Genomic DNA, 27,229 nt, shown 5'->3' with positions numbered 1-27,229 from the left:
TGCCCCATGCTTCCGTACAGGAGGTCGAGGTGTAGATCTCCTCACCTGTGCAGCTGGCTGGACAAGAAGCCACTGGCACGTGTTTTGTGAGTCCTGGGAGACCCGGCCACTACAGTAAGTCCCTTCTCGTGGGCTTTGTGGACGCGTCTGAGGCCCACCTGCCCTCCGCACCTGCCAGCCCTCCCTCCACGTGGCCCTCACGGCTGCATCCACATTCCGACAACTTCTTCAGATTACTTTCCAGTTCAAGAACTCTCTCTTTGGCTATGTTTAATCTGGTGTTTAACTTATCCAAGTTTTAACAAGTATATTTTTTATTTCTAAAAATTCTTTTCAGTCTTTTTACGTACCTTCCTGATCATTTAGAACATCCTCTCCTTGCTTACTTATTGTCATTCTGTTTCACATTAAAATATTTTGGTTTAAAAAAAATTTTTTTAACATTGATTCTTGAGAGACAGAGAGCGTGAGCAGGGGAGGGGCAGAGACAGACACACAGAATCTGAAGCAGACTCCAGGCTCCGAGCTGTCAGCACAGAGCCCGATGTGGGGCTCGAACTCACGAGCCGTGAGATCGTGACCAGAGCCGCAGTCAGTCGCCCAACCGACTGAGCCACCCACGCGCCCCAACATTAAAATATCTTGTGCATCCTCCTTAATATCCCGTATTTCTAGTCCTTGAGGTTTCTGGGGGTCTGAATTCTCTTTTACTGTTTCTTGGCTCTCTCATGTGTGATGGTTTGTGATCTTTGGTTGTGAGCTTATCTGGACTGATCTCAAGCTCTGAAAATCTAGCTTCTTAACTTGGGCCAGTTTAGCTCAGTTTATTTTTGCCTGAGACTGGATTCATCCCGGATCCTTGCCACCAGCTCTGTTCCTGGCTTCTGGATCAAGGCCTGGTTTCAAAGGAGCCCCTGGCCCTGGACCACCTACCTATCAGCTCACTTTTGTTCTCCAGTGTTGTGGGGATTTTCTCACTTTGTATGAATCCAGGATGCAATGAAATTACATTTTCATGAGAGCACTAATTATCTTGTGGTGAAAAGTTCACCATAAAGCCAGAAGCCCTGGGGCGCCTAGGGGGTTCAGTGGGTTAAGCGTCTGATTCTTGGTTTGGGCTCAGGTCATGATCTCACTGTTTCTGAGTTCAAGACCCATATCAGGCCCTGTGCTGGTGGCATGGGGCCTGCTTGGGATTCTCTCTCTCTCTCCTTCTCTCTGCCCCTCCCTTGCTTGCTGTCTTTCTCTCTCTCTCTCTTTCAAAATAAATAAACTCAAAAAAAAAAAAAAAAAAGCCAGAATCCCCTCCTCTGTATCACACCCCTCGGCCTCACTCTGGCCAGGACTCAGGTGGCCCCCAGGCTGGGTGGGGGCAGGAGGGGCTTTGAAAAGGCCACTTGAAACCCAAGAATTTAAAGTTTACCAAGACTGATTTCAAGCTTATTGCCAGTGAAATTATTTTTTATTATTTCGTATAACTTTCTAAGAAATTCTGAAGAATTTCCTTAAAGGCTACTTAGGTTCATAACAGTTGTCAACATTCCTAAGTAACACAAGTGAAAACATCACACCAAGTCTGTCCTGAATCTTGGAGCACGATGGGGACGTGTTTGAAAAATTATGAATGGCTTTCAAGTATGGCTTCCAGGTGGAGTGAGGCGCAGGGGTGGTCAAAGTCTTTCCGTTTAGCACAAGTCAGGGTGCGCACAGGCTCCCTTCTTTCCTTGACTCTGGATGCAGGACCCAGCACTCCGCTTGGAAGAAGCCGGGCCATCGGCTGCCACTGGTGCCTGCATAGAGTCGAGGGCTGCACTGCATCATGAACACGGCGGGAGCGCCTGCCGGCCTCAGGCCAGTCAGGCATCATGGGAGTCGGGGTGAGCGCCTGCCCTGGACTCAGGGGCTTCCGTGGCAGGGCGGACACAAGTTGTGCTGACAGAGATATCCAGGTTGACCCTGGTCTCTCCCTGAGCATCGAGCGGGCTCTCTGCTTCCTAGCTGGGTGGCGATGCCCGGCCCCAAGTCTCCTCTTTTATCTGTCCTGGAAGCTGGATGTCCTCTCCATTGCACACCTGCCCATCTGCAGGCTTCCTGGTGGTGATGACAGTGGCAGGCTCCATGCCGTAGACCTGCTGCCTCTCCAAGGGGACATCCATGTGCGGCACATTCTGGCTGCTGGAGGGCAGTGTGTGCGGGAGCCTGAGTTTCTTCAGGGCTGCCTCCCGAGCCCGGATCTCTAAGGCCATTGGTGTGTGGACAGCCCATTTGGCCAGTGTGGGCTCCTCGTCTCCTGCAGAGCAAAAGAAAGTGCCATGAGCACCTGAGGGCGGTGAGCAGAAGGCGCGCCCAGTCCTTGGCCCTGGGTGCAGAACCGGCCCTCTGCAAGGAAGGCCAAGGACAGGTTCCTGGTGCAGTCCGTCCTGACATCTTGCCAGGAGGGCAGCTGCTTCTGCACAGAACATCTGTGTCTGCACACACAGCCCTGCTCAGCGGGTCAGCGGGAACCCTCCTCCACCTATCCCCCATGCTGGGATCCCCGTACTGGGCATCTCCTCAGACCCAGCAGCAATGCTCATGGCTCCTGGTGCAGCGGGCAGGCATTTCCCCACCCACACCCAGGATGACTGGCGGTGCCGACGGCCTTGTCCACCAGTTGTGGGTGCAGCACTGGCCCAGCCCACCAGCCACGTGCACGTCCCAGGCCCACCTGTGCCAGTCCTCAGTGATGTCAGACTCACACCTGCTCATGTGACAGGGACCTCACCCCACCACATGTGGTTTTCAGTCACATTTCCCGGAGGATGGCAGCAGGTACACACTTGTTTGTGGGTCTTCTGGGTTCCCTGTTCCCTGAAGTGCCTAGTCATCATGTGTCTACGTTTTTCCTGCTGGTGTCATAGTACTTTGTGTCCTGGACACCAATTTTTGTCAGCTATGTGTTACAAATATTTTCCCAATTTTTGACAGCCTCCCTTTGTATCTGGGTGTGATCTAATTTCTGTGTATCTTCCTTTAGGGACAGTGCCTTAAAGAAAATCTTGCTTAAGGACCCTCAGTCACCATGAGGACATAAGGACAGTACCAGGAGTGCCCGGGGGGGCTCAGTCTGTGAAGCATCGGACTCTGGGTCTCGGTTCAGGTCAAAATCTCATGGTTTCCTGGGATCGAGCCCCGCATCGGGCTCTGTGCTGACAGTGCTAAGCCTGCTTGGGATTCTCTCTTTCCCTGGCTCTCCACCCCTCCCCTATTCTCCGTCTCTCCCAAAATAAATAAATTAATTAAAAAAAAGAAGATAGTACCAAATATTATCTTCCAGTTTGTATAGTTGTCCCTTCACGCATTATGTCTTTAGTCCACGTGGAATTAATTTGTGTCAACGGTACAAGGTGGGGTCTGGTTTCATTAGTGTTATTCCCACACGGCACCAAATGTTTCCGCGTTTATGAAACAATCTACCCACCCCTGCTCGTCAGTCGCCCCACACCAGAAACAGTGTCCCTGTGCCCACTGACGTGCTCGCGGCCCCTGCAAGCCACCACACCAGGCCCTGTGCTTATTTCTGCACAGACACCACTCTGTCTTTGATTCACAAGCTTCGTGGAAGCAACCCAGCCAGACATCCTAAATTGCTCCTTTTCTGCTTCTTGGCATTCTTGATCCTTTGCAGTTCCACACACATCTCAGACGCAGGGTTTCGAGCTGGCATCCTGCACTGGCCTCTCTGGGAGGCCTGGCACGCACTCTGTGAACTGTGTCTGTCCGCACTCATCAGGCTCCTTAAAACGTCTCTCTGCAAGTTTTATCATTTTCTCCATGAGTCCGGCATGTCTTTTGTTAGGTCTGTTCCTAGGGACTTTGCTTTCTAAAAATGCTACGAAAATGGTCTATTTTTCACTCCCTAACATTCCTTACTTCTGTGTGAAGTGCCTGTTTCACTTTCACCTTAAAACGTGCATCAGCCAGGAGGGCAGCCCTGGGCTGATGGCCCCCTATACTGCAGGCAGGACTCCACTCTGCTGTAGCTTCCATTACAACGAGTGTAGCTAGTCGATATTCCCTGGAAGGACTCCCCTTTTTTATCGCCAAATATTTAAAAATACGCATTTTATTTGTCTCTGGAGTGTGCCAGCTTGCTCACGACATATCTACAGTCTCATTTGCTGTTCCTGGACTCATTGGACCCGAGTGTGTGCGGGTTTGCAGTGCAGGGCCCTCAGCCCCACTGCCTCGCACAATGCCCCCTGAGCAGCCCTCCTTGCAGGGGAGCCCGCTCACACCACAGACCCAAGCCCCACCTCCGGTCACGCTCTCCGCCTGTCGTCCCTTCTTTGAGTGTCAGGTAACTTCTCCAGTTCCAGCTTCGAGCTCACGAACTCCAACTGTGACCCGTGTGCTACAAAACCCTCAGTCAGCTGCCCCACGTCAGTGGTATTTTCTGCAGCTCTAAGTTTTATTTGGTTTCTCTTCAAATACACATGCAATTTAAACAAGTTTTCTGTTCTCTTCAGATGTTTTCCCCTTTGCCTGTTGTTTCCCCAAACAACAACCACAGTTACTTTGCATTTGGTCCTTGAGCCCAACTCCCAACATGTGTCTTTTTCGGTGGTGTCCTTGGCCTCCATGAGGGCGTGGCCATGTGGGATGAGAGCGGCTGGTATCTTCCCAGCTCCTGCGAGGGGAGCGCCTCTCGGCACCTGCAAACGGCTGGTCCAGAATCACTTGGTGTTAATCCTCAGCTTGAGGAGTTTGGGGATTTTCTCAGCTCCTTTCGGCTCCAAGGTTCATTCTTGTGTCTTGTGGGAGCGGAGCACGGGGTTCCTCCGGGCTCACCACTACAATGCACGTGTAGCCATTTGAGTCCCGATTTTACAGGATGACTTATCGGCCTTCCATTCTGGCTGCGCCCTGAGCTTGGGCCTGTCTCTCCCTTATGTGAGGCCGTGAGAACCCGGCTCACCAGGGAGGCAGGGACTCTTGGGACATAGGCTGCAGGTGCCCACGGGGCTCTCTGTGGGTTTTTTCTTTGCCTCTGTCCCTGGCTGAGGACCCCTTGTTCTTACCTGTCCACAAGCACCACACCCACATGGACAGCGTGCACATGCATGTGCCCGTGGTGTCAGTCCACTCAGGAGCCAACCTGCCATGTACCCAGACCTGAGGCTCAGGCTCCCTGTCACTTATGCCACTTGCTTGTATTTTATGTTTCTTAAAATCCAGCTTCGGCCCTTTCTGGAATCACGCAGAAATCAAACTCACCCTCTCAGCCTCCACCTCTTTTCTAGAAACAGGAGCCACTGACTCCTGCGGCCACAGGTGTGTTGAAAGGTCAGCCTCCACCTCTTTTCTAGAAACAGGAGCACTGGAGAATTGCACTGTGAGCTCTGAAGTGATGGTGGCAGCAGGAGGCGTCATCGTGGCCAAGGGTAGGTAGTTGTTTAAAAGCTGAGTGGTGAACATTTCCTTAGATGAGGTGGGGCCGTCTCAGAAGGACTCTGGAAGGGTCAGGCGAGTGAACAACGAAATCACCGTGCATTTCGGCAGACAGCGTGCGGGTGGTGGAGTCTGAGCCTCTAACAGAGCACATCAGGCCTTTAGTTCCAGTCACTAGTCAAACTCTCCGTGGCCCTCGCTCTGGTGCCATCATTAGGCTGGCCACCCCTGCACGTCAGGGTCCATGGCTCACATCGGCAGCCACAGCAACACCATCCAGGGCCAGCTCCTACCTTGCCGGCACTCTGCCAGCGGGGCGTTCAGCCCCACGTCTTGCACCTGCTGCTTTGTGGCACACAGAGCAGGTGGTGGGGCTAGCGTGGGGACGCCAGGCACCATTGGCAGACACTACGTGAGCCCAAGCTTGTCCTCCTTGCCACTGAGACAACAAGCGTCCTAGCCTTTGACTCCCCACCGGTGATTTCTCCCTCTCCTTGTTTTTCTGGAGAAAACATTTTCCTCTTTAGGGAATCAAACTTGGGTGGATGTCAACTCCCACACTGTGTGATGTCTTACCTGAAGCTGGGCCTTTGCCCTCAGCACTGTCTCCTTCCACAGGCAAACTCATTTCCTGTTGGTCCTTTAAGACCTGCAGAGAAATAACAGGAAATACGTGACATGGCATCTCTCGCACTGCCAAAGGGGACAGAATGTAGCAGCAAGAGCACAATTTGGAGATGGAGCCATGACGGGCTCTGGGACACTGGCAGCCATCTCGCCTCTTGAGTTCAGAGCACTCACTTGTATGTGGGGCTGCTGATGAGGCTGCGCTGGGGGGGTGGCTTTTCCCTCTGCATGCGCATCAGGACAGAGACAAGTGGTGCTTTTCCTGATGAGCAGGAGGGTCTCCTGGGGGCCAGCAAAGCCTATTTGGACCATTGGCATGGGGGGAAGACACAACACAGGCCGCCTCATCTTGCTTGGCACCTTCTCTGCACAATCTGCTTGCTGGTGGTGAGTTCTGGCTACCCAGGGGCCCCGAATGTCTTCACACCGTCTCTCGAAAGCAGGAGGTTTCTCCCTTGCCCTGGTGCTACTGGGCCTGCTGACGGTGACTTCAAATCCCCTGCACAGACGACAGGGGAGAGCCTGGCTCTTGCCAAATGGCCGGGGACGGTGCTCCTTCTGACTTACAGGGCTGCGGTGGGACTGGACTGTGCAGCTGTGCACAACTTTCCTTGGAAGGTTCTGCAAGTCCAGTGTCTCTAGGAGATCTCTAAACCCGTACATGCCTTTGTCCTCCTCCCAGAGCCAGCTCTTGAGAATTAGTCAAGATACAAACTGAGGCATGAATGAGGTTAAATAGGAAGGAAATGAAAGGGGAGCCTCATGAACAATGGCTCCCTGAAGAAGAGGAAGCAAACGGGAACAGACTGCAGAAAAGCCAGGCGTGAGGACAATGCTGTTGAGATGGACAGGCCCCCAGGAGACCCAACGCAGAGGCAGTTGTGGGAGCTGAGGTGGGGGCAGGGCTCTGACGGGTAAGAGGTGGGGGCGCCGGCCACAGAGGGCCACAGAGTGGGCAGCAACCTGATAGAGGCAGGACATGTAAGAAAACCCCACAGAAGGAGGTCATGGAGCTTGGAAGCAAAGGTGATCAAGGTATTACTGAAATGATGCCCCAGGGAAGCACACTGTTTGTTTAGAATGAAAACAGAAACACAATGGAGCCGGGCAGTGGAACAGTGGAGGCCTGCCTGCGGGGTAGAGATTTGTGGGGAGGTGGTGACACGTGTTCTCAGAGTGCACATCGGCATCCTTCACCTGAGGACAAAGCCAGGGAACAGGAAGCATGACCAGATGTGACCACTGTGCTAAAGAGAGCCTTTGGGGTCAACTATTCCAGACTCTGAAGCCAGACCAGACATGGTGCACAGCACCAGGGAAGGGATGCTGTCCAACTCTCCCGAGTGAGTGGTGTCAACAAAGCAGCGACAAACCCACCCTTGGTCGTCCTGTGGCTACAGGCCAACAGCCTTCATTCCTGTGCAGGCAGTAGGGACTCTGTACTCCAAAACTTGTCTGTTGTGCCTTTGGTTGGTCTGGTCTGGTCATGTCCCGAGGGGCCGGCACAAGGGCTCGCTTGCCCTGGCCCCCTTGGCAGCAGTAGCTGTCTTTGGGAGCATCTAATGGGACACTTATTCCCCTTATTTGCAGCCAGACATTGAAGGAAAACACTGGCTGACCACAGAGATAATGAGAGAAACTTTGCAACAACAAATACATGTTTTGCAAAAGTAGCTTGGGAGAGTCACAAACTGACAGTTCAACAAGCAAAGATCTACAATCCCAAGCAGTGGGAGAATCTAATGTCCAGACTTAACCACATTATAATACTCAGAATATACAGTTCTCAACAAAAAATTATAAAACATCCAGAGAAACAGGAAAATATGGCGCATTCAAAGGAGAAAAATAATTTGACAGAATTTCCTGGAAGAAGCCCAGACATTTGAATTAGTAGTCACGGACATTAGGTCAGTTATCTTAAATGTGCTCAATGAGCCAAGGTGAAGAATTAAAGGAAGTCATGAAAATACCGAATGAACAAAAAAGAAAATCAATAAAGAGATAGAATTACAAAAAAGAACCAAATTCTGCCACCGAAAAGTGTGAAATTAAAAATTCACTAGAAGAGTTCACAACAGAGCAGGAGAAGAAAGGATCGGTGAGGCTGAAGACAATTGAAATTCTCCAACCTGAGGACCAGGGAGAAAAATGGAACAAAGGAAAATGAAGAGCACCTGGCGGACCTGAGGCCCAGAAGGAGAAGAGAGGGGGCAGAGAGAAAAAGTATCTGAAGAAACACAGCCTGCACACTTTCCAAATCCGATGGAAGATATGGATCTACACATCCAAGAAGCTCAACAAACTCCAAGCAAGATAAACTCAGAAGGGTTCACACCAAGACACAGCATTGCCAGATTCTCAGAACCCAAAGAGAGGAGTCTGAAAGCATTGAGAGAGAAGTGGTTAATCACATACAAGGGGCCTCAGTAAGATCAACAGCTGATTTCTCATCAGAAACCATGGAGTCCAGAGGGCACCTTTCAAGTCCTGGAAGGAAAATCAATCTGCCGACCAAGAATTCTAAATCCAGCAAAACCATATTTTGGGAATAAAGAAGAAATTAGGATGTTCTTAGATAAACAAAAGCTGAGAGAACTCATGAGCAACAGACCTCCCCTACAAGAAATGCTAAAGGGAGATATTTAGGCTAAAACAGAGGCTCTAGACAGTAGATGAAATAAAGTACGCTCAGAAAGATAACCACACAGGTTGAGACATAAGCCAGGATTGTCGTACTTTGGTTTGTAACTCCTCTTCTTCTCTAGGTGACTTAAAAGACCAATTCACAGAATAATTATAAATCTTTCTTAATGGGCACACAATGTGTAAAGATGTAACAATATAAAGGAAGAGGTAGGAAGATGTATAGGATCAGAGTATATATTACCGAAATTAACGTAGTATTATTCAAACTAGACTCTTATAAGTTTAAGGTATTAATTGTAATCCCCAAGGTAACCAGTAAGAAGGTAACTAAAAAGTATAAGCAAAAGGAAAGAAGATGGGAATCACAATGGCGCAGTATGCAAATTCAACTAAATACAGAAAGGCAGTAGTGGAGGAAGTATGGAATAAAAAGTATACGAGACATACAAAAAATAAATCAGTGGGGGAAAGAAGGTCCATTTGATGTTTAGCGAAAGCAGCTGGAACAACAGAAACCCACCTGGAACGGATGAAGCTGGATCCCTACCTCACACTAAACACACCAATGATCCACAGAGTGAGGACTCAACTCTCAAAATCAAATGTTGAAAATTAGTAGTGGAAAGTATAGATGGCTGTCTTTTAGAAGATTGGGTTCAAGATTAAACGAGACCAAAAAGCATTATCATAAAATATGCACAAGTGTGAGTGTGACTCTGACTCATCAAATGTTGAGTTCAGCTAAGCATCGAGTCGAGTTGCTGTGACACTCTATCTGTAATTCACCCAACTAATGAGGCGTTTGTATCAAGCATATATAAAGAACACAAATATATCTATAAGAAAAGCAGAAACAGGCCAGGAGGAAAATGGGCCAACGACAAGAGCAAGCACTTCCCACAGAAGGAAATTCACGTGGCTAATGCACATTCAGCACCATCGGTGGTGAGGGGAAGGCTGGGAGGGATCATGAGCTGCCAGCCGCACCACTAGGTGCCCCGGGTGTTGGGGACGACACGGACCCACGGGGCTCTGAATATGCATATGCTTCTGCGGGACTGCAGACCGAGCACCCCTGTAGAAGAGTCTGGCCTTGTAGAAGAGATGGCCTACTGCTCATCACAGAGGCCCGCACGGGGGCACACGTCCTGCTGGCCCACAGCAGAGGGGAGTTACAAGAAGCAGTCGCAGAAGGAAGGCAAATGAGCTCCGCCACCCGGGACAGGGAACCACCGTTTTGACCGAGAGGTGATTCCCCCAAATTCCAAACATCACATACACACTATGTCCTTTCTGTGAAGTAAAGAGTAACCGATGTGTTGTGAGCATCTATTTTTTAGGAATACGTATGATGTGAAACACTGAAGTGAAAGGAAAACATGAGAACAAAGAGCGTGGCCAAGCCACATACACAGAAGCAGACCACATGTGGCTGGGCCACACAGAAGCTGACCACATCAGGACCCTGCCTTTTTCTGGGGGGGTGGGGTGATGCTTCATCTGTTACCAAAAATAAATGAAATACTGAGTAAACTTAGGAAGCAGGTAATGCAGAGATCAGTGATGAGTCTGTGTCCTCAGATGAGGATTATAATTAATGGGCAGCAAGGTCCAAAGCAGGTGTGATGGGGGACGGGGGTTACCATTTACTGAGCACCAGTCCCAGCTGGACACCGGCAGCAGGACTCGGGACCCCACACAGAGTCCATGCATATCTTGCAAGCGTGCAGACCCAGGCACTCCAGGAGGTTAAAGAACTTACTCTGGGCTGTGGAACCAGTCACGCTTGCACACCAGAGTGGACTCCAAGTCCAAGTGTGTCTTATGGCGCCCATTTTTCTCTAATGACTCTGCTAAGAGCTACGGGCCTTGGGGTCACCCGCAGAGGGGTGGGCCTGGTGTGAAGTGGGGCACACAGGGTGTCAGGATTAAACGCGGGTTCCAGAATGAGCAGAGAGGAAGCCCCAGCCCGGGGAACGGCGTGAGTTCAGTGAATGTGCATGGGCAGCTGAGCACCAGGGTCTGAGGGGCCCTCTCAAGTGCAGTCAAGCTCGAAGCCGAGGCTTCCAGCACATTGTCTGGAGCCTCGTGCTGTTACAGAAGCAACTCAGGCCCCACTGGCTGGGTGGCCTCGTGAGCCACTCTGGAAGGGAGCACACAGAAGGATGGACGGTGGGACCCGGGTCCTCCACAGCCCTGCCTTGCTGGGTTCTACACTCACCTGCTGGTGAGGCTGCCACCATACTGTGTCTACCTGTGTCTCTGCCTGGCCACACAGGCCACCCCACACGCCCTGTCCTGGGGCCATGAGCGTATCATCTGCAGGCTTCCTCACTCAACCCCGTGTGTGGCTCACACGCTCTGTGTTGACCGTCAGTTATACACACCCCTTCTCTATCCCAACATTTATCCCCAACATTTATTATGAAAAACTCCAAACACACAGAAAGTTGAAGGGATTACACAGGACACCCTGAAAACACCCACTGCTGAGAGTCTATCACAGCGGGCGTTCTGCTCTGTGTCACCTACCACGTGGCCATCACCAGCATGTGGCACCAGAGCACACATACGAGGCTTGTTTTAGGGACACCTGTCTGGGGACTCCGCTTCTACACACACGGGCCCCTGTCAGGAGCGTGATCTGCTCTCGCTTCTCCTCCTACTCCACACACACCGTCGGTGCTCTTTGTGTAGTGGCCCAGGCACCCAGTAAATGCAGAACACCAGTGCGACCAGCATCCAGGTATGGTGCTGAGCCCAGCTTACGAGGGAGCCCCAAGCCCTACATCTGAGCACAGGCTCACCTTCAGTGGCAGGTGGTCCTCTGTGCCGGCGGCCAAGGTGGGGTGTAGGGTGAAGTCACTGGATAGCGACAAGGACACCTTGCTCCCAGGTAGGCTAGGGCAGAGCAGGGAAGGAGGAACACATTACAGAGCAGGCCCTCGCTGGGCGGGCTAGCACGTGGGGACCCTGCAGGCTCCACGGTGTCCGTGGACATCTCCCCGCTGGGGCCCCCTCTTATCTGCAGGCTCGGGAGCAGGCAGCGCCTGGAGGCTGAGTGCCAGAGGGGGTCCCGCGCCATAAACATGCAGAAGGTTCATGCGAGAAGGACACTGCAGGCTTCCACCACCAGCGGAAAATTAAAACAAGCCACCCGGTGGATTTCTGCTGACAGAAATGCCTTTAAAACCAGACAGAAGCAGCTTCACCTGCATGATGGACCCTCCCCCTTATTCATATATTCACTGTTTGGCTGATTTGTACATAACCAGCAGACCATACACCCTAGACAGATAAACAGCCGGAAAGAAGTACTCCCAATAAGTTTGTCTGCCAGCGACCGCCAGGAACACAGGCTGCATTAAGTCCTACAAGGTTTCCCTGTGATCGACGTCCCAGGGAGGCCCTGGGTAGGTGGGCCTCGAGGACTAAGACTCGGGTGAGGCCTCAGGAGCAGGCCACGGAAGGTGTCTAAAGCGCTAGCTGCTCAACTGGGTCCAAACTCTTTGGTTACCAAAGAAACATTTTCTGCAACAATCCCTGCGGGCCAGAGCAGGAGGTGTATGTGTGTGTGTGTGTGTGTGTGTGTGTGTGTGTGTGTGTGTGTGTGGTGGGTGACATTCAAGTAAATAACTTGCCCTTTTTAATTTTACTTCAAATGCATTAAAGGGCACTTGGTACAAAGTTACTGAGGTTGTGAAGTCAGGATACAATATTCAGACACTTACAACTGCGAAATATTCCCCAGAACCATCCTTCCAGGAACAGAGGGAGCCTGTGCTCACCGTGTGCTCAGGGAAATGTAGGGGAGACAGCACAGACCTCGCTGACACGGGTGCTGTGAAGCCTCCTGTTACTCATACTCCAGGAGAAGATGACGTCTTGTCAAGGGGACGGTAGTCACCGTGTTTCGCTACACCTGATTTATTCTCTAAAATGTGTGCTTGAAGCTGGGCCATGATGTGAAAGGGGCTACTCTCTGTCTCTGTGGCACAGGAGGGGCAGAGGCCGTGTGCTCCCCAGGGGCCGTGTGCTCCCCAGGTGCAGTCACCCACCTGGCACACGGTGAGCCCTGCCACTGCTGCACACGGTCATGGACCGCGGTGTCCTCTGCAAGCGGCACATGCTCACAGACAGAAAGTAGACGGGCATCGCTTACACCTGTGCACTAGCTCACATGTTACTTGTGAAGAACCTAGAGAGGTCTCATCGCAAGCTCCAGTGAGCGGAGTATGGCGAGCCCTTCGGGGGGCAGTCCGCATCTGTGACGTCAAGGGAAACTGGTTTGTCTTTGATCACGTCATCACAGTACCCCAAGGTTTCCCACAAAAGACTGTGTTCCTCGGGAATCATGGTGAAGGCTTTGAGACACGGGAAGCACCTGCAGGAGGCTCAGAGACTCACCCGAGGGCAGATAAAGTCAGGCTGTTGTCTATTTCCTGTGAGAGAAGAAATGATTGTTCACGACAGGAAACAAGATGGAGTGGTCAATGTCGAGCTTATTGTTAAACAAAACCCACATTCTTTATTACCCGATTTGGAGCAAATATTCTCAGGGTCCCAGGGTCAGGGAAGGGGTCTGTGAGGGAGCGCACTCCACAGCCAGTGCCCACACTGGCCAAGGGGCCCGCTCAGGACCGGTATGTGTCACACACGGCCACCGGCGGGCCCTGACCTCTGTGGCAGGTCTGCATGCGGGCAGCTGCCAAGACTGAGGCGCACAGAAGAGGAGCCGCCTGAGGACTCGGAGGGCTGAGGGGAGACACCCCAGGAGAGTCTGACCTTGACAGCACCTGGGTCTCAGGGCAGTCAATACCTAAGTACGGTATTTTTTTTTTTTTTTTAGTTTTTTTGTTTTTTTTAAATATACATCCAAATTAGCATATAGTGCAACAATGATTTCAGGAGTAGATTCCTTAGTGCCTCTTACCCATTTAGCCCATCCCCTCTCCCACAACCCCTTCCATAACCCTCTGTTTGTTCTCCATATTTATGAGTCTCTTCTGTTTTGTCCCCCTCCCTGTTTTTATATTATTTTTGCTTCCCTTCCTTTGTGTTCATCTGTTTTGTGTCTTAAAGTCCTCATATGAGTGAAGTCCTATGATTTTTGTCTTTCTCTGACTGACTATTTCACTTAGCATAATACCCTCCAGTTCCATCCACGTAGTTGCAAATGGCAAGATTTCATTCTTTTTGATTGCCAAGTAATACTCCATTGTATATACCACACTTTCTTTATCCATTCATCCATTGATGGACAGTTGGGCTCTTTCCATACTTTGGCTATTGTTGATAGTGCTGCTATAAACATTGGGGTGGATGTGTCCCTTTGAAGCAGCACACCTGTATCCCCTGGATAAATACCTAGTAGTGCAATTGCTGGGTCATAGGGTAGTTCTATTTTTAGCTTTTTGAGGAAGCTCCATACTATTTTCCCGAGTGGCTGCACCAGCTTGCATTCCCAGTACGGTGTTATTTTTATTTCACAATGGATATCTGGTTGTTCCAGGACCATTTGTTGAAATTTTCACTTCTCCCCAAAGGATTGCCTTGGCCATAAATGTGAAGGCTTACTTCTAGAATTTTTATTCTATTCCATTGACTACACTAACCTGATTACTATAGCTTTTTAGTAAATTTTGAAGTCAGATTGTATAATTCTTCCAATTTTGTTCTCTTTTCAAAATTGTTCTGGCTACTCTAGGTACTCTGAATTTCCATGTACATTTTATGATCAGCTTGTTGGTTAAAAAACAACAACAACAACAACAACACACAAAAAAACAGAACCTCCTAGGAATTCAATAGGGATTGTACTATGTCCATAGATCAGTTTTGGGGGAAATGCTATCTTAACAATATTGAGTGTTCATATCCATGAACGTTGTATATCTTTCCATTATTTTATTTTATTTTTTTTTAATTTTTTTTTTCAACGTTTTTCATTTATTTTTGGGACAGAGAGAGACAGAGCATGAACGGGGGAGGGGCAGTGAGAGAGGGAGACACAGAATCGGAAACAGGCTCCAGGCTCCGAGCCATCAGCCCAGAGCCCGACGCGGGGCTCGAACTCACGGACCGTGAGATCGTGACCTGGCTGAAGTCGGACGCCCAACCGACTGCGCCACCCAGGCGCCCTTCCATTATTTTAAATGTCTTCAGTTTCTCTCAGCAACGACTTATAACTTTCAATGTATAGACTTTACTACAGTTTTGTTAAATTCATTATTGTTAATGCTATTGTTAATAAAATAACTAATATTATTTTCAGTGGCATTTTTGCCAAATACAGAAATATGATTGGACTTGCTATTTTTTTTAACAATACAAAGTCAAAAGATTTGTTTTTTAACAACTGTTTCCATTCCAGATAATGGCAAATTACATAAAACTTTTCTAGGTCAGCCAAGGCAATGGAGAAATTTTTACTTTGACCACGTGGTGGCAATTTGCTGTGGAGCTAGCTGGAGGCACGCAGAGGTTCCTGACGCCAGGTAGGGACTGTATTTGATTTCAGGTGTGCTCTGGATAACACTGAAGATAAATGTCCCAGAGCTTACTGGAGAGCACTTTACCTGCCTCTTGCAAAGCTATTTCATTACTAGTAGTTTTGTTTTTTGTTTTGTTTGTATTTTAGAATCATGTTGTCTGTGATCAACACAGTTTCACTTTCTATTCTTTATTCCTTTTTCTTGTCTTATTGCACCAGCTGGAACTTCAGTACATCCTTGCCTTGATCCCGGTTTTAAGAGGGATGTACTCAGTCTTTCACCAGGAAGTATGTTAGTTGTATTTAATAGGTGTATTGCATAGGTCAGAATGAAGATCTTTTCATTTCATTCCTAATTTGTTGAGAATATTTTTTTGTCACACGTAAGAGTTTCTTATTGGCAACTCCCTTTCTGAATTGACATCGCCATATTATTGTCATTTATTGTTGGTATTTTGTATAATGTCAAATAATTTTCACATAGCCATGGTACTTAATCCTGTATGCTGCTAGATTCGGTTTGCTAACACTTAATCAATGGTGTCTGTCTGTGTTTTCTTGAAGGATTTTGCCTCGTGATATTCTTTTGGGATGACATTGTCTGGCTTTGGTATCAGGTTGGAACTGGCCTCACAGAACAGGTCTCCCTTCTTCTATATTCTGAGAGGGTGTGTGTCATTATTTTTTAAAAATTCAGTAGAATTCGACAGTGTTGGTAATTTGTGTAAATTGGCTGGAAAGGTAACTACCTTTCTTAAGTGAGAAATGCATTTTTCAACACTGGAAGATTTAGAATGAATATACAAATGTTTAAAAGCTCCAGACCCCATGCTATTACTACTGTGGCACTAGAAAGCCATATGACCATATCTGGCATATACAGTTTTGAAAACAGAAGAAAATGTATCCTCAGGGGTGTGGGGTGGGGAGGGTTTAAGCCGGTGGGATCCTAAAGCTCCACGCACACCAAGAGGCGAGCCCAGCCATCAAAGTGGGATGATGATCTATCTCAGATAATCCACAGAGGGATTAAACGTGATGATGGATGACAAGTGTCCAGCAGAGTGACAATGAACGGTCACAGCTTCCTTGGATTCCTGAGACAGGATGGGAATAAGGTGGCCCTGAGACTGCTCTACTACACATTCTAGAGGCGAGCTCCAGAGCCACACACCAGAGAGAGGGCTTCCACATGTTCGCCTGGACACACGTTATAACCAGCGGGGGTACATGGCCCTCACGGTCATACATGGTCAACACCCACATGGTCATCACATCTTTGCTTCTTGAGATGTGTCCTTCATGTCACTCAGAAGCTGTGTGGCCACCACCACCCAAGAAGGGATGGCAGGGATGGGGCGCCAATAGATGCTATCACTGCCACAGCCACCACTGTGACCCCTGGAATGGAGCATCAGCCTGGTCTCCATGCATGTAAAGTGTGTACTTGTTGGAAGGCTTGATGGGAGCGAGTGGCGGGGAGGGGTCATGCCATAATTGTGTTGGCTACGGTTTAAGCTGTGACTTGGCCAGTCACACACAGTCCCCACTGAAGACCGGCCTCCAGCATCTCCAACACGGAGCTCTGACTCCAGGCTCTGCAATGAACGCAGTGGACCAGATATGTCCCTCCTCCCCGCTGACCTGGGAGATGAGCAGGGGCACCCTTCTGCCGTGACAGTAAGTGGGTCACTGAGCCCTTCCTGGCCAGAATCCCGCCAGCTTGCTGGAGTGCACACATGTCACCCAAGCACACGTGTGATGCTTCCGTTCCAGTAGCACCCATTTTTCCGTCATGTTTCTCTGCTCACACACATGCCCTGTGTTTTAGATCGTTTGTGCTGCCCGCCTTGTTTCCCTTTATCCCCCTCCCACCACTGTCCTGTTCAAGCAGTGTCCCCGGAGGACACCATAAATGCCTTAAACCAGCCAGACAAGCAGGTCCAAATACTGTCCTGCCCTTGCTCTTGTGGGGAGCTTAGACTCAGCACTGGACCCCACCCCTGTGTTTGAGGCTCACTCACGCACGGCCGTGCCTCACTTACCATCACCCACGAGTCCTCCATGAACGTGTTGGTGGAGAAGGGTGGACCTGAGTGCACATCCAGCAGCAGGTGGTTGAACTTCACTCTGTGGGATGGCAGGGGGAAGGGGAGACACTCATCAACAAGGACGGCCACTGCTTCCTGGAGGGGATACTGATGGCTGCCGGAAACCACAGGCCACAGCATCACACAGCCTCCTTACCACCCTTTCCCCTCAGGTCCACTGCATGGTGGGAGACCCCGGGAGGGCAGGGGAGGAGCACCTAAAGGGAGAGCTGCAGGAGCAGCAGGGGGTGTCAGGAAGAAGGGGTGCCCCTGCAGATCAGGAGGGGATTTGGGAAGAGACCCTGGGTTTGGAAGGAAAGAGATGTTCAGGAATTACCAAGAGCAATGGTGGGGATGTAGGTCGTGGGACACTCAGCTAACTGAACTGTGCAAGTGGATTGAACAGTGTCCACCAATGACCTCACATTGCTGTAAGGGGGGTTTTCAGATGCAGCGACTCTAGCAGCTCAAGGTGTCATCACCTGAGACCAGGGTCAGCCCGACGACCGCGTCCGTGCAAGAGGACAGGCCCTCAGCCCGACGACCGTGTCCGTGCAAGAGGACAGGCCAGCCCTCGGCCCGACGACCGAGTCTGTGCAAGAAGACAGGCCTTCGGCCCGACTACCACGTCCATACAAGAGGACAGGCCCTTAGCCCAATGACCGCATCCGTGCAAGAAGACAGGCCCTTAGCCCGATGGCCGCGTCCATGCAAGAGGACAGGTCAGCCCTCGGCCCGACCACCATGTCCGTGCAAGAGGACAGGCCCTAGCCCGACGACCGCGTCCATGCAAGAGGACAGGTAGGCCCTCAGCGGGATGACCACTTCCATGCCAGAAGACAGTCAGGCCCTTGGCCTGACGACCGCATCCGTGCAAGAGGACAGGCAGGCCCTCCTGGTTCGTTAATTTTCAATCATTCTTGCCAGAAAGGGGCAAAATGGGAAAACTGAAGAGACAAAGGGAAAACAGCATCAGGTTCGAGCCAAGGAGAGAAGCCAAGTGCAGGTCCTATGACTGGGGACATGTCGAGGTGAGTCCGGCTCCAGCCTCCAGAGCAGTGAGACGGTACATTTCTATTTTTTAAGCCACCTGTTTTGTGGTCCTTTGTCAGGGCAGCCCTGGCAGACCGAGACCCTCACCCTAACGTGAGCATATTTCTCACTTCTCCATGTTCTGAGGTGACTTTCCACGCTGGTACAGTTTCAAAGTGGAGACCAAGTGCACGTTTTAAAATGTGTGCTTACCCTGGGTTGTGACCTTCATAATGGGCCACTTTCTGCTTCTGTGACTTTGCAGGGGTGCACTTTGGGTGCGTGTGTGCCTGCAGGGCTGTCCTCTGTGTGACTCCTCGCAGGCTCAGAATGAGCAGGCATGGCTCAGGAGCGACGGGAAACTAGGTATTATCGGAGGTCATAAAAAGGAGGCTGGGACCCGCTCCCCACACGTTCTCCGACTGACACACAGAATAAATGAGCGCTGACGCTGGTGTGCTAGTTCAGATGCAAGTTGTCCACAGGGAGAGAATTACTGCATTTCCCCAAGCACGTGGAGCGCAAAAGGTCCCTGCGTAGCTGTACGTGGTACTGTTACGTTAAACAGAGCTATTTCCTACTGTGTTGTCACATTATTTAAAAATATCCCATCAGAGATGAGTCACTTTCCAAAGCAATTTGACTTAAGATCGCGTAGCCATTTTCATTCAGAGAGAACAAGTCCAACAAGCTTACAACCTACCTGTGTGAGGGTGATTTCAGGTCACCTGTGGCTGCCTGTGGGGGTAAAGGAAAAAGAAGAAGAAATTATTGGTACTGAGGCTATTCGTAGGAAATCAAGTCCGTCATTAGTTTCAGGTGCGTGTGGCTCAGAGACTTCCCAGGAAGGGGTCTCTGTGTCAGAGGTTAAGAATACATTGAAGATTTTAAGAAACTGTCAAACTACTTTCCACAGTGGTATCACTGTAAACCCCCGACGACTTTGCACACCTAGCTACGGGCCTCCGGTTCCTCTGTGTCTCCCGCTGCTGGTGCCGGTACCCTTTCTCAGGGAGCCGTTCCAACTGTCTTACCGTGGCTTTAGTTGCACTTTCCTAGTGGTGAATGATGTTGAACATCTTGTCAGGTGATTATCTGCCACCCATATATCCTATTTGGTAAAGTTTATTAGAATCTTTTCCCCATTTTAAAAATGGGGCCATTTTTCCCTATTAAGTGTTGAGAGTTGTTTATTTATTCTGGATTTAAGTACAGGGTTTGCAAATATTTATTCCAACCTGTGACTTACATTTTTATTTTTGCAGTGGTGAATTCTGAACAGGAAATGCTTTCTTTTATAAAAAAGTCAAATTTTCCACTTTCTTCATAGTGGTTTTGGTGCCCATATTAAAGAAAACTTTGTCTACCTCAAGATCACAAAGGTTTTCTTCTGTTTTCTTCCTAAAGTGTTATAGGTTAGCCCCTAAATTCAGAACTGTGGTTGATTTTGAGTTATTTTTGTGTGTATGGTGAGAAGCAGCTATTAAGCTCTTCCCCGCCCTCTTTTTTTACATATGGTCATCCAATTGTTCTGGCACAGCTTATTAAAGATACTCTCATCTCTCCCTGTTTAATTATCCTGGCACCTCTGTTTAACACCCACTGATCAGGTTTTATTTCTGGACTTTCTATTCTGTTCCCTTGACCTGCATGTCTACCCTCACTGGGCACACCACCCTCACGGCTCACACTGTCCTGACTACTGTAGCTTGATAGTTCATTTTTAAGTCAGATTGAGTAAGTCCTCCAATTTGCTGCTTCTTTTTCTAAATTCTTTTGGTCACTCTACGTCCTTTGGATTTCTGTATCTATTTTAGGGTTGGCTTGCTATTTCCTTAAAGAAAAAAGCTTGCTGGAAACTCAATAGGGCTCATGGTAACTATGTAGATCAATTTTGGGGGGAGTTTTCTATCATGACAATATTTTGCGTTCCAGTCCACAAATATTCTAAATCTTTCCGTTTATTTGGATTGTGTTCAGTTTCTCTCATCGATAGTTTGTAGCTTTAAGTATACACATTTGGTGCTTGTTTTATTTTATTTTATTATTTTCAATGCTATTACAGATGGAATGGTTTTCTTAATATCATTTTGAGATTTTTCATTGTTAGTATACAGAAATATAATGGGGGTTATTATATTCATTTTGTATTCTACCACCTTGCTGAGCTATCTTATTATTTCTACTATATTTTTTGCAGATTTGTTAGAAGCATGTTTCCTGCAAATAAAATCAGGTTCATTTTCAAATCTATATGTCTTTGTATTTCTTGCTGTATTACACTGGCTGGAACTTTAGTAAAATGTCAAACAGAAGTTTGAGGTGGACATTCTTGCCTCAGTCTCAATCTGTGAAGAGCAGACATAAACAGACACACACACACACACCCCTTACTCCACGTCTGTGTCCTATAGTTATTCCGTAACACTTTTTTAAGAATGGACAATTTCAAACACCCAGAAAAGTGGAAAGGATTGTACAAGAATGCCCAAACACTCAACTTCTAGGTTCTATCATCATTAAAATTTTGCTGTGAATATTTCTTTTTAACCATGTGACTATCCATCCATCATTTTATTTTCTGGTGCTTTTCAAAGCCAGCAGGACACAGACATCAATACCCTTCGTTAAAGCACACGGATGCCACTTCAGTCTTCGCACACCCAGATTGCATTGCATTTATCTCTTTCTCCCCCCTTACACACACACACACACACACACACACACACACACACTATAAGCCCTACAGTTAAGGATATTTTCTGTCAGTTTTTCTTCTCTTCTCCCTCCACCTTTGTTCCCATACGAGTAGCATGCCTGGGTACTGAGTAAATGCTTCAAACCAGTCAAACAAGCAATCCCAAGCGTTTTCTGTCCTCATTCTGGGGGCAGCCTGAGACCTTTCACATGCCCAGCGGCTCTCACCTGCAGCGGGGAGCTCTCCTCACACGTGGTGATGGTGGAACGCAGACCCGGGCACCTCAGCTGCGGCGGGGCCTCCTTGCGCTGCTCTCTACAGGGATGGGGCAAAAGGGAGGACAGACTTCCATGAGCAAAGAAGGGCCTTGCTTTGTGTAGTGAGCTCAGAGAGCACCGCTGACGGCTGCAAAGCTCCATGCACTGGCCGCCATCGTGACATGCTCATCTGCAGAGCCTCAGAGCCAGGAGCTCCTGGGAGGCCGTCCGTGTGCCCTTGGGTTGGCTGCACAACGGAGGACACGGCGCAGGAGCACCATCCATAAAGGTCTATGACTGCTTGCCGGTGGGAGGCCACAGGGGTGCTTCTTCCTGCTGCGGCACCCCCACGCTGGGCCACTGCGTTCTTGAGTCTGTGTGTGCAGCAGGGCTCAGTTACAAATGGACAAAGTGACCTGCCTTGGAGACCATGGCATTGTCACTTTGTGCTCATTCCTTGCAGCAACTGTAGGAAACTGAGGACTGTCCTTGATTACCCAAGTAGGTCCAATGCAATCACACGAATCCTTAAAAACTGAGAAATGAGGAAAAGGAGGAAGTCCGAGAGATCTAAAATATGAAGAGACTAGACCCACCATTACCAACTTAGAGATGGAAGGGCCACATAGCAAGAGTGGGAAAGCAACAGCTGCACTGGCATTCTCTATCTGCCCCGAAGCAGACTCTTCCCCATAACCTCCAGAAGGGAGGGCTGACCTGGTGAGCCGTGACTGTTGCCTTGGGAGGCACCAATCAGGGACCCAGCTGAGCTTGCCAGGCACATGACCCACAAGCGCTTTCAGACGAGTCTTAGTTCAAGCCACTACATTTGTGGGAATTTGCCAGATAGCAATAAAAAATTAATACAAGCCACTTGATGGACATTAGCTGAGCAGAACACCTGTAGAATTAGGCAAGAAGTATCTTCACACGTGTGATCCTACTTTTGCAGCAGATTAATGGTCCAGAGGAAATACTCCCAATAAATTGGTCTGATACCTACTAATAGAGAGAAGCACCCTAGAGAGTGCTACACTAAGTTCTCCCCTAAAATATACCAGTGATTTACATCATGGAACTCCACAGGCACTTACTGAGTGGATTTTTCTTTTGGGGGGATTGACAGAGTGCCATGTGATTTAAAGATACTCTTTGATCTCTTGGAGCTGACATTCTGACAGTGGGCTTTGCCTAACATGTAAGTTACACGTGAGTGTCCAGGTCAAACTAGGGACACTTCTGCAGGAAAGAGAGGCCACTGGGACAGATGGCCCAGCGCATTGAGAGGGCTTGTCTCTCAACACAATCGACCTTTCAATACAAAGGTTAGCAGCTCCCTTTCCAGTTGGAGAAGGGAACACTATAGTGATTGAAAATAAGAAATAACATTCCAGAAATGAGGAATATGGTCCCTCCCAAAGATGAAGTAACTTATATTCATAAAAATTATGTTTCTTTTTCTTTTAACTATGTCCACAATGTATGGAATTTTTTTAAGTGTATTTATTTATTTTGACAGAGAGAGGCCTTGGGGAGAAGGGGCAGAGAGAGAGGCAGAGAGAATCCCAAGCAGGCTCACTGCTGCCAGCACAGAGCCCAACGTGGGGCTCAACCCCACAAACCGTGAGATCATGACCTCAGTAGAAACCAAGTGTCCCATGCTTAACCGCCTGAGCCACCCAGTGGCACCACAATATATGGAATTTTTAAAAGGGGCTCTAAAGAGTTGAACAATGTGATTACAATTTTATAAAAACAAAGCATTGTGAGTATAACTCACAAAATAATACTAAAACGGAACTTGGAAGACAGTCCTCGGAGCACCAGCAGTGACTGCAGTGCGTGGGGCGGCCAGAGACTTGAGGTCCCCAGTTCCTGCGCAGTGTCCACACCGACTGCCCAAAAACGGGGTTAGTCTCAGTTGCTTCTAGAGGCGGCTGGCCCCCAGGCTGGACAGGGCGAGGGGCACGTGCTCAGATTGTACCTAAAGGACCGCAGTGTGGCAATGCTTCAAGTGAAACTCCAAACGACCCGGGTTTTCCCAGAAGCATGGCTACCGGGTGTCTAAGGAAACAAATGCAAAAGGAATGAGCGGATTCTTTGGAGGGATTCCCGATCCTCGGTCGAGAACCAGCACCAGCCCTGCGACCTGCCCAGCTCCACCAGAACACGGGAGTCGCCCCCCACCCGTTTCTGCGAGGGCCGAACTTCCGAGAGCACCACAGAACTGGGGCACTTACGGCCCGCTCCCCCAGGGGAGACCGACTTCTGGGGCAGTTTCAGGGCTTGGAGCTGAGACCATGCGGCTCCGCTCGCTCCCGCCTCTAAGGAATGTTTCCTGTAACTCCACTTGGAACTCTGCCTTTCTCAGAACTGCATGAAAACTATTTTAAAAATGATACGGAAACTAAAAACGTGGAGGAATTGTCAACAACTATGAAAACTAAAGAATGCCAAGGGCGTTCCCCTGCTGGACATTCAGGGTGAGGCACGGCCGGAAGAGGGTCTCCTGGGGGAGCCGGGGGCACCAGGTCCTGGGCAAATCCACCTTAGCCCCTGTCTCTGTGAACACACAAATTCAGGACGGCTTGGAAATCAAAATGCAAAGCGAATAAAGCTGGTGAAAACACTAGCAAAGAATGTGGGTATTTGTATAACCTTGGAGTAACGAAGACTTTTTAAAGCAAGACTATTGAGAGCATATAGTATTTGTCAGACAGATAAAACAACTCTAGTAAGCTTACACACTACTTACCTACGTGCAGACGGACTCAGGTCATCTGCTTGCTGTGAGCAATAAAAATTCATAACGTGAAAAAGTTGTTGACACTGGGCTTAGTCTTATACACGATTCAAGTCAGTTATTAGTTAATTTTGAGTAATGGTGCCTCAGAGTCCCTGGGTCCTAGGAAAGGATCTCACTGGGGGATAGCACCCCTGTCACATGAAGAATACCTGTGTCTTCACTTCTAATAGTTAAGAAACTGGAAGTGGGGTTGCTGACTTCAACGCTGACTATACATTTCACTTTTTAAGAAAACACCAAACTGCTGATCAAAGTGATATAATTTGGTATCTGCACTAGTAACGTAGGAGCCTTTCGATCTACAGCTTCACCAACGCTTTTTATTATTGGTTCTTTTGATTATAGCCATTCTACTGGGTGTGTAATGGTATCTTACTGTGGTTTTGTGTTTTCTTAATGGTAAGTGATGTCGATGTGCTTATCTGCCACCGTGGATCCTCCTTGGTGAACAGTTGGTTCAAATCTTTTGCGCATTTAAAAAGTTAAAACACTGGGTCATTTTTCTTATAATTAAATTTTGAATTCTTTATATATTCTGGGCACAAGTATATGATTTGCAAATATTTCTGCCTTTGGCTTATGTTTTCATTTTCTTAATGGTGCTCGTTTGAAAAGCAAATGTTTTTAATTTTGATGAGAAACAGCTGCATTAATATATGGGCCTAAAAGGAGTCAGCCCTGCTGGCTTGATTCTGTGGACAGTGAACGTACAAATGATATAACACACATGCACACCACACACCAAACACACATGTACTGCGCTGCACACACACACATACACTGCATCACACACACCATGTACACATGCACACATACACATGCACTGCATCACACACATGTACTCGGTCACACACACACACACACCGTATCTCACACTAAACACACACACACACACACACACACATGCACTGCATCACATACTATGCACACACAACCACACACGTGCATCACATTATACACATCATGCACTCACACGTGCAAACATGCAGTGCATCTCACACCAAACACACGCGCACACACACACACTGCATCACACACACCACATACACATACACACATACACCTGCACTGCATCACACAACGTGCACACACACACACACACACACACACACACACGGAATCAGAGAATTGTGCCAACACAGAAGCAAAGGACTGTGAGAAGTTCCAGCTGCAAGGTGACACTGGGCGCTGCCCCAGGCCTGGATAGCGCAGATGGTGAAGCAGAGGGGCACCCGATACCTGTGGCATGCTTATTTTGAAGGACAGCTCTTTCCTCCCTGCTGGAACTTTTGGAATATTTTGATAGCGGTTCTGTGTCACATACTCATATGTGCTCAACTTCTTGAACACTAGAGAGGAGAAAGGCGGAAACAGGCAGTTACAATTACGCAAGTGGGCAGAGTGGCCCACAGGCCACAACCCGGTCTTCCAGGGCTTCCCCCCCAGGGTGCCGGGAGCTGCCTCCTAACCTGGGGCGCTGGGGGGCTGCTGCATGGCCACCCCGGGGCCCACCTGGCCTGTGGGAGGCAAGCAGTAGCTCGTCACAGCCCCAAGGCTGCTGGCGCCCCGTCCCAGGAACAGCTACCCTGCAGCCTTCCAGGCCCACAAAGCCAGTGTGGACCTGGATGCTGGCTCCGGCACTGTGGCAGAAGCACCCCAGGTCACTGAAAGGACATCTGAGACCCGAGTCTGTCAACAGACAGCACCGTCCACGAAACGGGTTCTGTGCCTGCTTCAGCAGACGCACCAATCCTCCCACTTCTCTCCCTAAAACCAACAAACACGAGGACAGATGGCTTCTAATTATTTCTGGAAAGGGATAAGGGCCACCCACAGAAGCCTAATTGCAGCTGGAAGGGCAGACGGAAGGTGGGCTGCCCCCACACCCGCGTGGAGCCCGTTCCCTTCCCTGGGTGGTTTGTACAAGGGCATCTGTCTGTGTTTGCTTTGGCTTCCTGATGAACTACACCTGGCTCTTACTGGTTCTCCCACCTCCCCCAGAACCTGTGTGAGGGCATGATTTGCATCTGGCCACATGCTCGCGAAAACACTAGTTCTCTGGCAGGGATTGCAGGGATGGCTGCCATCACCATCAGGTGGCAAGTACACACTGTGTGTTCCCCAGAGCTCACACTCGTCCTGAGTTTTGAGTAAACACCTTCATCTGACAGTAACGAGAGGAGATGTGGCTGGGGAGGGAGGCCAGAGTGCGGTGTGCACTGAATGAGTGTCTGCCGTGTCCCCTCCAGCGACACTAGGCATCAACACAGCAGCCCGGGGCCCCTGGTCTTTGGGATGCTCTGTCCCCCGCTTGTGTGGAGGCAGCTTTCCCCACACCCCTGCTGCTGGTACCAGACATCTGTGCATCTTCCTGGGAGGTCTTGCCCTCACCAATGCTGCACTCCACTCGTGCTGCAGTGTCAGGATGTCCTTCCCCCAAACTTCAAAGAGGCATCCAGCTGCCCACAGCTTCTGACAGGCCCCCCAGCAGCCCCTACCCCCCACCTCAGGGTGTTTGTGTCACGCCATCCCTTGGAGAGTGGGTGGCCCCAGCGCCTTGCACAAGAGGTGAGGGGCGTCACTTCCATGACTGGGCTACAAAAGGCCGGCTGCCCCCTCATGCTGGAGTGTCCTGGTGGGAGGAGGCACCAGCCAACAACTCACGGGGAACTGAGGCCAGGAACTGGCCTGCCAACACCCTGGTGTTGAACCTAAACGTGGGTCCCAGTCGGATGAGACCACAGCCCTTCCTCACACCTGGCGGAAGCCTTGTGGCCGAGCAGGGCCAGTGGACCCAGCTAAGCTATGCTGAACCCATGACCCACAGAGACTGCAAGGTGATAACTCTGTTACTTCAAGCAGGGTAAGTTTATTATAACAATAGCTAATATCCCAACTTTTTCTGGAAGTCTGTGCTTTGCTGTCCAAATACCCTGTAAACAGCACCTTGAGCCATAAGCTCCGTGTGCATCTCCCTCCCCTACCCCCACAGTGAGTGTGGCACCACCAGCCTCCCTGTTGCTTGGGTTGGGGCCCTCTGGTCCCTGTGCCTGGATCTCCCATTGGCCATCTGTCCCGTGGACCTGTTCTCCAGTCTCACATCCGTCTGTCCTGAGTGGCCGCAGTGGACTTCTGGACCTGCCCAGC

General features: G+C 49.5%; 1 protein-coding gene across 3 annotated transcripts in view; it reads right to left on the bottom strand.

Annotated features, from left to right (window-relative positions):
• Positions 1 to 1,432: 1,432 nt before the first annotated feature.
• LOC132678952 (palmitoyltransferase ZDHHC11-like) overlaps positions 1,433 to 27,229 on the bottom strand; it is a 39,232-nt gene continuing 13,435 nt past the window's right edge. For all 3 annotated transcript variants that reach the window (XM_081795005.1, XM_060631975.3, XM_060631976.3), the window contains 9 exons: positions 25,322 to 25,431; positions 24,032 to 24,063; positions 21,247 to 21,334; positions 19,025 to 19,059; positions 17,245 to 17,329; positions 13,114 to 13,148; positions 11,514 to 11,607; positions 6,007 to 6,079; positions 1,433 to 2,290 (listed from right to left, as the gene is read on the bottom strand). In XM_081795005.1, coding sequence (XP_081651131.1) covers positions 1,995 to 2,290; positions 6,007 to 6,079; positions 11,514 to 11,607; positions 13,114 to 13,148; positions 17,245 to 17,329; positions 19,025 to 19,059; positions 21,247 to 21,334; positions 24,032 to 24,063; positions 25,322 to 25,431 — 848 coding nt within the window. In that variant the 3' untranslated portion in view covers positions 1,433 to 1,994. The remainder of the gene's footprint in view (positions 2,291 to 6,006; positions 6,080 to 11,513; positions 11,608 to 13,113; positions 13,149 to 17,244; positions 17,330 to 19,024; positions 19,060 to 21,246; positions 21,335 to 24,031; positions 24,064 to 25,321; positions 25,432 to 27,229) is intronic.

This window comes from Panthera onca, chromosome A2 (assembly GCF_046562875.1).
Source record: "Panthera onca isolate mPanOnc1 chromosome A2, mPanOnc1 haplotype 2, whole genome shotgun sequence".
Taxonomy (NCBI): Eukaryota; Metazoa; Chordata; class Mammalia; order Carnivora; family Felidae; genus Panthera; species Panthera onca.
Note: the sequence above shows the minus strand (reverse complement) of the source record. Positions and strands in the feature narration are given on the sequence as shown.